This window comes from Paramisgurnus dabryanus, chromosome 13, assembly GCF_030506205.2.
Source record: "Paramisgurnus dabryanus chromosome 13, PD_genome_1.1, whole genome shotgun sequence".
NCBI classification, from domain to species: domain Eukaryota; kingdom Metazoa; phylum Chordata; class Actinopteri; order Cypriniformes; family Cobitidae; genus Paramisgurnus; species Paramisgurnus dabryanus.
Window position 1 is genome coordinate 21,703,573 of NC_133349.1, and position 13,280 is coordinate 21,716,852.

Sequence of the window (13,280 nt, forward strand, 5' to 3'; positions counted from 1 at the left end):
GTGCTATTCCGCCATACAATATAGTTCCTCTTTTAAATCCGCTTAGAAAAGCGCTATGTTTTATTTTGTACCACCAAACTTGCTCGTATAACTACTCGTCTTAAATAGGAAAAACGTTGATGTGTTTTGTCACTTCTAACTTTATCTCTAAGTGGTACCATTGAATGAATGGGGCTAAGCTAAATGCTATCGAAGTGTCGCAGCGCGCTCCAGCGCTTACGTGCACGCACACAGATGATAGAGGGATGTATCAACTCTTCTTAGTTAAGGTAATAACATAGTTTAATATTGAAAATGAGTAGACTATTCATTTAAGCTAATCCCTGTCCGGGAAACCACCCAAAAGTTTACCAATTAATGTAATTTTTTAAGTTAATCCAACTTTAACTTTTTACAGTGTCGTTTTTTCAGGCAGCAGCTGTATGTGATACATTTAAAAACAAATAAAATTATCTTTTGACAGTGCAATATAGATTTGTGCAAAGATGGCGATACCAAGACCCGCTGCTGGAGAAAGTGTAATGGTTATGAGTTTTTCGAGCATTACAACAAATCACTGACATGTCTGTTGAGCACACTCATTTAATGGCCAATCACAGGAGTTTAAATGAGTACATCAAGTAGTATTCCACTTTCATAAAAAAAATCCAGATAACTTACCCCCATATCATCCAAGTTGTTTATGTCTTTCTTTCTTTATGTCGTTCAGTCGAGAAGAAATTCAGTTTTTCTTTAAGAAAACATTTCAGGGTTTTTCTCCATATAGTGAATTTTAGACCTCAACAGTTTATAGTTTCAATGCAGTTTTAAAGGGCTCTAAATTATCCAAACGGAGCATAAGGGTTTTATCTACAAATTTTGTTATTTTTTGCACACAAAAAAAAAATTTGTACATTTAAACCACAACTTCGTCTTGCACTAGTAGCGTGATGCGCATGATGTATGCAAAACTACCGCTTAAATGTTCACAAGTGTGAAGAAAGAGGACCGTTCTGATGTTGTTGTATATGGAATGATACTAATTAATGTCTTTTTGTTGGTTTATTGTATAAAATAATAATAATAATAATAATAATAATAATTCATTACATTTATATAGCGCTTTTCTGCAGACCTCAAAGCGCTTTACATATGAATGGGGGAATCTCCTCAACCACCACCACCAATGTGCAGCATCCACCTGGATGATGCGACGGCAGCCATATTGTGCTAGAACTCCCACCACACACCAGCTTATTAGTGGAGAGGAGACCGAGAGAATGGTCCGCAAGTGTGCGTTTCACATATGTAACGCGTGACCTTTCGACGTGATTACATAATATGTAAGGTTGCGCTGGCAAGTCACACAGCTAGTGCAAGAAGGGAAGTTGTGGTTTAAAAGTACATATTTAAAAAATGTTTTTTTGCCAAACATGACAATCGTTAGACCCTTATGCCTCGGTTGGGATAGTTTAGAGCTCTTTGAAGCTCATAAGACTGCAATTTTAAACTGCACTGAAACTGTAAACTGTTGAGGTCACTAAAGTCCACTATATGGAGAAAAATATATTTATTTTCCACTGAACAAAGAAAGACATAAACATCCTGGATGACATGGGGGTTATTAAATTATCGGGAGTAATCCTTGATAATAGCGTGCAAATACAATGTAAGTGTGTGTACCTTGCAGCTACAAGCTTCATCTGGACCTTACTGATGAGAGATGTACAGCTGAACTCAAACTCCAGCATGAAGTTCACCTGAGAATAATGAGACAATTGAATCAAAAAGTCACTGAAAAGCTTCATGACTGTTTAAATGAATCATAACTAAACAGCAAACTTTGCTTTTCTACTTCTCTTAGAGCCTCACCTTAGAATGAGAGCGAAACACGGGGTAACTCACATTACAGGAGTGACTGTTTGAGCTTAAAGCTGTGCACTCAATCTTAAACTGGGCATCTTCCTACAGAAAAATAAAGATATAAGATAATTCATGATAAACTCAGGATTGGGTCCACATTGGATATGCACCAGAATAGGTTCAGCACAGAAATTGTAAAGGAAAGTCTGATGTATTATTTGTAATAAGCTTACTACTGTATATAAATGATCATTACAGTAATGTGCATTTGTGTATCTGCATATGAGAACCATAGTAGCTTCCAGATTCTAAAATCCTGATCAGTTTCAAATCCTTATGTGTGAAGCTATGCTGAAGTAAAAGGGAGAGACTGTGTTTGTACCCGGATGCTCAGGCTGCTGAAGTGCAGGTTTTTGGAGTAATGTAAAGTTAGACTGGTGTTGTAAGCGTTTTCCAGACTGTTTTGTAGCTGCACTTCTACTGCCAGCCTCCGCCGCGGGCTGCGTATCACAAACGGCTGCTGCCTGCCAGCACAGATAATGAAACGTTTATATATATTTAACCTTCGCACCACACAGTATGTCACAACTTTATCCTGTAGTGCCTGCAATGTTTACCTCGTTCCAGAAATGTCCATATGGGCCTTCAGACTCAGATCTGGTACACATACATCATCCTCTCCACAGTCTTTAAAGAATGGGATCTAATATAGGGGAATCATCATTCAATTTTGAATATCAAAACATAACATAAACAATGCTAAACACACTTATGCATTTGTCAAAGACTTATGTCTAAAGCAACTTATAGTGCATTGGGTATCAAACCCATGACCTTTGCACTGGTGTCACAATGCACTAACAACTGAACAACAGAGCATTTAGGAACAATCCTGTGCCTATTGTCTTAATAATAATTAAAGGGGACATATCATGAAAATCTGACTTTTTCAATGTTTAAATGCTATAATTGGGTCCTTAATATTTCTATCAACCAAGAAAATTTTATAAAGATCAACCCAGTAACTTATTTTTGGTAAACCATTCTCTGCAAGCATGTGAAAAAATAGGTCATTTTTATAAGGCTCCCCTTGTGATGTCAGAAGGGGATAATACCGCCCCTTAATCTGCATTATTCAACCACAGCACTGCCATTTAGTGCAGAGTAAATAGTTATTTTCTTATTGTTCTCTTCAGCATTGAGATATTAAAGCAGTCGCTGCTTTGTGTAACTCACAGACTTCTTGACTGTGGTCGGCCAGCCTTCATCCAGAACCGGACCATTCTCTGTATCATTGACTTTAAAGCGCAGAGTGAAGCTGATCGGTCGAATATAATCAGCTGTGTCCTACAGGTTCAAAGGAAGTGTTAAATCCTTTCATAAAATAATAAAGAACATGAAAATTAATTATTGTCCTCCATGGATTCACAAACTCACAAACACATGAAATGGTAGCGTGTAGCACATGGATTGTCCAACACGACCACTGACACCCATAAGGGTCTGTCTCTGGGTATTGTTGTCAAACAGAGCACGAGCCGAGAACTTTCTGTCATCTAACATGGCTCCCACTTGCATATCTATAGAAATAAGCAGGAGAAATATAATAGGAGGCATATATAGTATAAATTATTAAAGGTTTAGGATTTTTATCTTAATCCAATAAATGTTGTGATACAAAATAAAAATGAATAAAGCTTTTATATCATTATTTCCAGGTCCCTTCGCACAAAATGTCCATTTTCACATCATGCTGGGTTAACATGCTGTATCATGTTTTAAAGTTCTTCTTGTTAATTTTTCAATTCAGCTCTTCACCCAAATTGTTCAGCTTATAATATAATTTGAAATGAAAACAGAATTTTCACTAGTGGCCTCAGACACTGCAGATATTGTATTACCAGTGGAGTTACAGCAATGGATGAGTGTCAAAAATGTTTCATGCTGGTTAGTTGCATGATTTCTTACCAAAATATGTGCCGTGAGAGCCCGGCGAGCGGGACATGGCCAGGAAGCAGACCGTGGCATTAAGGCATGCAGAGTCTCGGCCAGCCTTGTGGCAATTCTTCTGGATTACATTAATGGAGTGCGGCTGGAAGGACAGACTGACGTTGATCTGAACTATACTGCGTGATCTGCAGAGAGACAAGGGTAGACCGCAGGAGACCACCGTGGGTTGAAGTCAAACCTGTTCTACACAATTTAAAATAAAACACTGAAGACTTGTATGATGGACGACAGTTTTGTAATAGTGCATGGACTGATTACAGTACCTCAGCAGGACTGCAGTGCCCTGCGCTCCCACAGCAAGATCCAGTAACTCATCTCCATCCAGATCCAGCAAGGCACTCAAGCTACGGCCAAAATACTGCAGCCCAGTAGAGAGAGAGGAACCAGCAATGCGCTACACAAAGAATTTACATTCATATGATATCACAAAAGTAATGATAATCAATTACATAAAACTGTGTTTCTCAACAAGGGGTCCAGGACAATCGTGCAATTTTTCTTATGTCAAACACAGCAATAACCAATAGTGTTTCTGCTATAGTGACTTTCTGCATGTACAACCAATGAAAGACAGGAAAACATGTTTGTATATTTAAATTATTCTTATTGACACCAGTGGCTAAGGAATGACACACTTGTCATTGCACACATTACATAGTGGCATGTTTACTTGTTTGTACTGCGGTATGATGTAATATTCGTGGCCATGGTAGATGTAAAGGGCTCCCTGGTGGTCATCCTCTAGTGGAGCTCCAACCAGCAGGTCAGTGTACCCATCATGATTCAAATCAGGTGCTACAGCCATGGCATATCCGAACCGAGCATCCTGCGCCTTACGCTGAGAATGCAGCGTACCGTTAGGTGCAAAACCATCCTGGTAGAGAGAGATATATAAACAGAGAGAATAAAGAATTTATATAACTTAAAATTTTCTGAAATGGCAAAAGAAATTACTTTAGCATGGCAACAGAAAGCTGTGACTGCAGTACCCTTTCAAAAAGAGAACATTTGTACCTAAAGAGTGCATATTAGTACATAAAGGGTACCCTACCAGTGACACCTTTCGTACCTTTTTTCTGAAAGTACAGATGTCAGATGTGAAACACCTGGTAAGCTCATAAACTGATGGTTTTAACCAGAAATCTTAATACACTGATGTGAAGGGTATTCAAAATGTAATCATCTTCTCATACAAAATACGAATCATTGTACTCTTTAACTCTTTCCCCGCCATTGACGAGATGTCTCGTCAATCAAGAGAAAACGCTTCCCCGCCAATGACGAGTTTTTCCGTCTTTCCGCAATGTCGCTATTATCCACTAGGTGGCGCCCTTCCGCAACTTTTTAAACCCGGAAGTATGCCCTATGGCAAGCTGCTGCATGTCCGTGTCTGTTTTAAAGATCGCTCTGAATGGGATCTCTATGATCTCAAAATGTGGTGTTTTTGCAGAAACCTACCCATATTCAAAAGCTGATTACAAAAGAACTACTGAAGGAAGGATGAAACGTTTTTTTTTTTTTTTGAAAGCAGAGGGTCTGTTCTTTCATTTGGTATATTGTATGTTTATATATTTGAAGAAGAACATTTTCTGGAAGCAGAGATGGGGACTCGAGTTTGAGACTCGGACTCGAGTGCGACTTAAGTCGCACACACAGTGACTTCAGACTCGACTTGAGACTCGACCCTCATAGACTTCAGACTCGACTCGGACTCGAGCCGCGCGACTCGTGAACAATGTTTATTTTTAGAAAACGTCTGATGAGCTCGCTGTCATACCCCTCCCTCCGTTACCTACAACCTGCCCACGACGTCACACGTGACGTATCTGCTCCGCGCGCGCGGCCGCGAACATACATGTCAACTGCACCGGCTGCTGCTGTGCCATTCATCTGAAGCTTTGGGTAGTGCTGTGACGGATCCGCGGTTCGGCTCGCATGCGATTCGTGGATTAATATGCAATTTAAATAGGGTAAGATTATCATTAACGTGTTTCTAAGGCTTGCAATTGTTTAAATGGTTAAACAATTTAACCGCAAAAAGGTGCTCAAGTGAGCAGATTTCTGTACGCACATGCGTTTAAATGTGTCCGGTCCAGCTCCAGTCAGGTCCAGAGTTGCGCTACTTTGTGTCATACTGTAGTGTAGTCCATTAACATACATTTGCTGAATAGAGCAATGAAAAACAATTTAACATTTTTATGTGAAGCGACTGCTGTATCTTCTTCCTGAAGCGCTGTTTGGAATTCACACTCTGCCTGTGTTTGAGCACACGTTTAAGTGCCCTCAATAGTGCACATACAGAGAGAAGTGTTTCAAAAGTTAAGCCAACATAAAATCTTTCTTTTCTTGACAGGGCACATACACACAAAATGATCTCACAGTATTCTTTTTCTAATAAAAACATTTTTGTTTATGTCTTAAGAAACCAGTCAGAAACCAGTCTGGGCTTATTTGTTCTCAATTAACCTACTTGAGTCTGTGTCATTTATGTTAATCAAACAACCCAAGACAAACAGAAAATCCCTTCTATTGCTCAAAAATAATAATATTTAATTTGTACAATAAAGAAAAATTATTATCCATTTAATTTAATTTCTGTACCTAATGCTAATTTAAGACCTTACTTAATGTGCAACTTTGTTCTTTTTATAAATGTTTATAATTTCTTTATTTGTTATTAGAGTTTTACTTGTTACAACGAGACTTGAGACTTGACTTGGACTCGAGCCCAGAGACTTCAGACTTGACTCGGACTCGAGCTCAGAGACTTGTGAGCATCTCTGTCTGGAAGACATTAAACTTTTGTGAAAATCATGAAAAACGCTGGCTGGCAACTTTTTTAAAAAACGCTGGTGGTGAAAGAGTTAAAATGTTTCCATGTTAGTGAATGCTATAGATTTAATAAAAGCTGAATTATTTAAATATTTAATATAAAATTAATATTTTATCATATTTCTATGCTATATAATCAGTAACCAGAATGTATTATCATTAATTCATCCATAGTTTTAATGCTGACGTTTTTACTGTTGACGTTTTAGTGACTTGTTTAAGCTTTCCTTTTTGGTTGTTGTAAATGATAAAAACAGAACCCAGTGTGGTGTATTGAGCATTAAACAATTTAACAATTGACTTCCAGAACTGATCTCATGACAGCTGATGCAGTTCATGTTTTAGCTGACCAACCAAAAACCAAGAACCCTAAAAAACTTGATACCTTAGCGGAGTCAAATTTCTATACTAAACAACACATGAAAACATTAATCACTGCAGACTAATACTTTTACACTCTCAGAAATAAGAACACCTCAGTGAATACATAGAATTTAAAGCATATTTATATATTTATTTTTAGAAATGTAAAACGCACAATTAAAAAAATGCGGATACATTTTTGCAAAATGATTAGAATATTGCTAGAGATTATCCTAATTATATTGCATTTAACATTGCTGACACCAAAGGTTTTTCTGTGAAAGCTATGGGGTTAAAGATACCTTTGGTAGTTTAATGCTGATATGCGTGGATCTGGACAATCTGATGCTATTTTATACCTAGGTGAGCTGAATCAAACATCTCACAAATTGCAAAAAATTACTTTCTTACATAGTATTTTTGTCTTGTTTTCAGTACAAATATCTAAAAATTCTTAAATCAAGATAAATTTTCTTGATGAGCAAAATGATCTAAGAAATTTAAGTGAATTTGTGCTTAAGACAAGCAAAAAAATCTGCCAATAGCTTAAGAAAATTTTTCTTGAATTAAGTGTTTAAGGAATTTAAAACAAAAATCTTACCCCATTGGCAAATCTTTTGCTTGTCTTAAGCACAAATGCACTTAAATGTTATGTTTGTCTAAAAACTAGACTTACTTTCTTAGGTAATTTGCTCATCAAGGAAATACATCTTGCTTTAAGAGGTTTAAGATATTTGTACTAAAAATAAAAGTAAAAAAGTCATTTTTTGCAGTGCACTTAAAGTACACAAACAGTATTGTCTCAATGGTTCTCACCCCATCCAGACAGTAGACATAGACTTTGCCTGTTTCTTTGTTTCCCGCACCGAGGAACATGGGAGCAGCTATGAGCAGGATATCTGTTATTCCATCTTGATCTACGTCCACCACGCACACCTCGCTGCCAAAATATGAGCCAATCTGCACAAATAGAGAGAGCAGAAGAAAGATGTTAAGTTTTGAGTTTCATTTTGATTTAGGAGAGGTCTGAGAATATGAACCAGTTTGCCTTTGTTGAATGAGAAAATAAATTAATTGTGTGAGAGAGAGAGTAGCAATGTGGTGTGAAAGAGGAAAAATAACAAAAGATCGACTGAATAGTGGGCAGTCAGAAAAGAGGATCATTTGAAACACTGATAATATGACAAAGGTTTAATAGAGATCTCATCTGTGCTGCAGTGGACAAAGAGCAAAATATGAGTATATGTCTAACAGTGTAAATCAATATATAAGTAAAAAATCTCCACCTGTTCTCCATTTAGTGCCTGTGTGATTATAACATCGCCATCAGGAGTAAGATCAAACAAAATCACTTTTCCTTTGTGTTTGAATCTGGGAGCTCCTGCAACATACAACCTTTTCCAATCACCAACTACCACTGAAGAGACGGTGTAACCTGCAGACATACCCACAAACATTTGCTCTGTTAACTATTACCAGAAGCTTTAACTTATTTATCAAGGTAGAACCTTGAAGTAATAGTTAATGGTTTAATGAAAGGGATTGATGTTACCTAGGTAAGCGGCATGATTCTTTAGCTCCAGAGGAAACTCTTTCTCAAAGGCCTCTCGTGAGGGCATAATTCGTCCCGCTAAGCTCTCCTTTAGGACCCCTCCCTCCCAGTCATAAGCACCCACCATTCCGAACAAGATGCCATCCTAGAGTACAACAAAACACATCAATTGAGCTCATTATAAAACCACAATATAGCATAATAGACAAGAATATATACTCACATCCAAAATGTGCGTTGAAAAACCAATCTGGGACATCTCTATAAGAAAGGCACTTGAATTGTATCCCAGCGTCCCTGCAATGGCAAGACAAAGTTGTATTGTAAAAAACTAAATTTTTTAATAATTAAATTCAATTGTAATATACAGATTCAATGTATTAATGTTCATTATTACATGGCTCATTGGAATGCTTGATTCTGATCTGCCAGTCGCGACATTTGCAGGTTTGTTATTCCCAGATAACAACCATTCAATACTAATAACACACGACAGGTCCTGATCAAGCTGTCTAGCCTTATTTCTGCGATAACATCCCTTACTTAATAGTCCATAGAAAACCTCTCAGGCAGGTTCAGTAACAATTCATCAATAAATGCAACACATTAAAATAGCATAAAGAAAAAAGATCTAATACAGCTCAATAAAGATAACCCAACATATTTGTCTGTGCAATTTAAAAAAATGTAAATAACATTTAGTGCCTAGCCTGGAATTCTTCATGTGTATTTAACCTACGTATCCTGTAAGTGCCACAGCTTTGCCCATTATATTTTCACTCCTCTCCTCCCTTCCATCCTTCCTTCCTCTCTTCTTAGAATGAAGGTGTTCTTACGGGAATGAAGTAACAGATTGCCCTTTCTCCTTTTATTTTTGTTGAAAAGTGCAATGTCTTTTTTTCTTAAAATGAACTTCACTTAGGCGTTTCTGCAGTTACTTTTAGCCAACAGTCCCAAGATGAATTTACTGGATGTGAAGTCAGTTGTATATGTTTCACTTTCATTGAAAAACAGAAAGTCTCCCATCCTATTTTTAAACGGTACGTCTATTGCTTTAGAAAGTTGCTTGGTTTTTTGTTACCAAATACAAAGACGTTCATACATGGAATGTTCAAAAACATTATAAGGCCTGTGTTACAAAAACAACATCGACATCCAGAGTGGAAAGTTTTATAATTCATAAGCGACAGATTCGGATACCTCTGTTCGCGAATTATTCTTGTTCTTCGAGTAAAGGGAATGTGGTTTTTCATGGTCATTATGGATTAATGTTCTCTAGCTTACCCTCCAGACTAAAAATGCGATCCCCCAATGCATCTACAATGTCATTCAGTGCAGCCTCATCCGTCACATTGAAGAAGAATTTCTCATCTGGGTCGCTCGCGATGTACTTAATCTCATTGATAAAGGTCTCTGGATCCTGCTGTCTGCGGATGTAGTGACCTAATACCTATGAGAAAGACAGAGTTAGAGGGGACATAACATTAAAATTGGACTTATCCATGTTTAAGTGCTATAATTCGACTCTTGTGCTTATATCAACATAGAAAATGTGAAAAAGAGCTACCCAGTAACTTAGTTCTGGTTAACCATTCTCTGCAAGCATGTGAAAAAATATATCATATGGCTCCCCTTGTGATGTCAGAAGGGGATAATACCGCCCCTTAATCTGCACTATCCAACCACTGCACTGCCATTTAGTGCAGAGATCAGCTCATTTGCATTTCAATATATATATATATATATATATATATATATATATATATATATATATATATATATATATATATATATATATATATATATATATATATATATATATTAAGGAACTGGATATTTTTTAATATGTTTTGAGACAGATAAGAGCGAATCAACAAAACAGAGATTGTCTCCTCCACAGAGCCAACAAACTGATAGATCAATTAATGAAGTAATACTGTGCCGGGAAAAACAGAGATTCATCCTAAAAACCCCTACGCACAGGAAACAAAGGGAGAGAGCCACTGGCAGCACACCACTAATGACAAGCCCTGAAATCATGTGTCATATCAAATCTTCTTCCGTCCATAGACCTGAACTCAACTATCTAACCACTGAACATAAGAAAACAGAATGTCTTTATCTCCAAAGGCTGAATCCTTCAAAGGTCACGTCCTTCGAAGCCGAGGACTCGTGTCCCAATTCGAAGGCTGGATCCTGGGACACAGCTCACAAATATGCAGTAAGGAAATCCGAGTGCACAGCTGCAGGGAGGAGTATGCGGTCTTGTTACTAAAAGACACTGATTCAGTAACCTGGACAGAGATCTGAAGATCTCTCAGTGGACATCCAAAATTAGGACACGTTTAGAAGCAACTGCTGGAAACTTTTAGCTTGTGCTGTTTATAACTTGTAGCAGAGTATATAGGAGCGATTTAGGTAGAGAATTTCATCATAATTTAGGATTCATCATCTTTAATTTATACTGTAGATGTATCTGACACTTCCAACATCTAGAACCTCCACCCACTTTCACACCCACCACGCTTACATTCCCAACATCTCTATCCTGTAATGTATATAACATATTCTGCACCACATGACCAAAGCTGAAATTCTTGGGAGGTTGTTTCTCTACTCTCCCGCGAGTGATTTACTTTTCCATCCGCTCCCTCGTTCCTTGCAGTAGGAAACGAACAGGAAGAGAGAGAGAGAGAGAGAGAGAGAGAGAGCATACATAACACATTTAAACATGAAAGCTATGTTTTGACTGGTGGGACATTAAAAGCAGCTGCCGTTATTTTATTCCACAGTTCCCTTGAGGAGACTCAGAGAGACACATTACTTACTGTAGATGACTTGGCACATTTTGGCACTGTTTGTCTAAGAGAGGAAAACCTGGGCTCATTTAGGTGCAGGTTAACACACTGCTGCCTGTTTCAATGAGTAGAGGTCAGCAAAAGTGTAAAATCATCCCAAACAGCATCTTATGTCATTTATTCTGCTTCATTTTTTGTTAGCTTGATGTTCAGCTTTTTATAGTCAAAGGATTAGGCTTTCTTGAATATCCAGGTGAATGGGGTTTATGTATACTGTGTATATTACGTATATTTCAATCATGCGTGTGACCCTGTGAAAAGCAATTTAAAGGCTTTATAAGGGTTTCATAATATAGTCCACTTAAATGAGTGAACGAAAACGACGACGAGTGAATTCAGACACTAATGGGGCGTACATACCAGACGCGAATTCAACGATTTGCGTGAGTAGATTACATACAAAGTCAATAAAGACGCGAACTTGCACGGGGTGAAACAAACGACACGAAAACATGCGCTATTCACCTCAAACGCCTCTTCGCGCAAGATGAAAATATTCAACACAAGGAAAAATTTTCATGACACAAAATTAAATCCTGCGTGTAATCTAAAGTGATGCTTTGCGTTGGTGTGTAACAAGCATGCCACACAAGCCCTGAAAAGTGAAGCCAAAACATCGCCACCCAGTGACTGGTCCTAGTATAGGTCATAAACCCCGCCTCCCCCATGTTATTCAATGGGACTTGAGACCATCTAAACAATATAATTACACTCAATTATCTTTTTTCGAAGCTGGTTTCTGTCATTTACTGTAGTTTTTATCACGCTGATGTAAATTTGTTTTTAGTTAGTCATTTAATGCTATAAAAACGGTGGTGTTACGTCATGATTGACAGCTGTAATATGCGCATTCTGCGAGGGCGGGGCCTTAATTTTGCGGCTTTACTTCCTGCTCACTACTGCGCTAAATCACTACGGCGCAGACGCAAGACCTAAGATGTCAGTGCAGTATCAGGACACTGCCGGCTTCACTTTTCATTAATGGAAGAGACCGAACGGGCGTCGTCCATCTTTTTTTACAGTCTATGGTGTGTACGCAGCATAAGTGTCGGAAATTACGCGGACTCGATAATGTCCACTTATAATTTAAGACACCACTACAAAATGTCTGTCCCATCAAACAGTGCACCATTTAAGGGTATAGGGAACTATTTTAGAGTTGCAGCTATGTTTTTTGATATGGGAGAATCATTATTGTGACACCCTGACACCCCCTTATTCAGCTCATTGTGCCAGCTTCTTTATATTAGTTCTGTTGTGGTTTAGGGAGGCGAATAAGGGGTGCAGTGTGCCCACACACAGGGGCAGGGTGTCAGTGTGCAGCCTAGGGTGTGGTACACTCCCCTAATGGTACAGAGCTCTGCTTAAGTCTATTTCTGAACAGCTGTAATGTGGTCATGATTGTTTAAAGAACGAGGGAAGACAGTGTTATCATTCAAATATAGGCAGAGAGCAAGCGAGGACCCGGGTGGAGCTCTGAAGAAACACTGAAAATAGAGCAGCGCCAATTATGGTCAGTTTAAGTGGAGATGTGATATTCAGACATACAGTCTGGAGCTCGCTGCTGGTTTCTTAGGAGGGGTTGTAGGTTTGTTCAGCCTACATCAGGGGTCAGGTTTAATTATGGTGTGCGTGTACTCACGGCTATGGCGTATCTGGTGATGTTACGTTTCTCACATTCAGTGAGAGCATCGGGAAGATCTTCTCCATCGTGGGACTCTCCATCAGTTACGACTATCATCACTTTAGTGGCACCTTCCCGTGCACCTCTGTCTGGACTGAAGGCCTCCGTGCTGGAGAGAAAACATTAGAAATGTATTAGG

At 38.3% G+C, this 13,280-nt stretch overlaps 1 protein-coding gene across 2 annotated transcripts in view; it reads right to left on the bottom strand.

The window, feature by feature from the left end:
* Positions 1-13,280, bottom strand: part of itga10 (integrin, alpha 10) — a 39,092-nt gene that overhangs the window by 5,200 nt on the left and 20,612 nt on the right. For both annotated transcript variants that reach the window (XM_065261259.2, XM_065261258.2), the window contains exons 9-23: positions 13,100-13,250; positions 9,884-10,049; positions 8,823-8,896; positions 8,600-8,744; positions 8,334-8,482; positions 7,864-8,007; positions 4,523-4,726; positions 4,116-4,246; positions 3,811-3,977; positions 3,280-3,422; positions 3,079-3,189; positions 2,460-2,545; positions 2,225-2,366; positions 1,852-1,944; positions 1,663-1,739 (exon numbers count right to left, since the gene is read on the bottom strand). In XM_065261259.2, the coding sequence (XP_065117331.1) occupies positions 1,663-1,739; positions 1,852-1,944; positions 2,225-2,366; positions 2,460-2,545; positions 3,079-3,189; positions 3,280-3,422; positions 3,811-3,977; positions 4,116-4,246; positions 4,523-4,726; positions 7,864-8,007; positions 8,334-8,482; positions 8,600-8,744; positions 8,823-8,896; positions 9,884-10,049; positions 13,100-13,250 (1,983 nt within the window). The remainder of the gene's footprint in view (positions 1-1,662; positions 1,740-1,851; positions 1,945-2,224; positions 2,367-2,459; positions 2,546-3,078; positions 3,190-3,279; positions 3,423-3,810; positions 3,978-4,115; positions 4,247-4,522; positions 4,727-7,863; positions 8,008-8,333; positions 8,483-8,599; positions 8,745-8,822; positions 8,897-9,883; positions 10,050-13,099; positions 13,251-13,280) is intronic.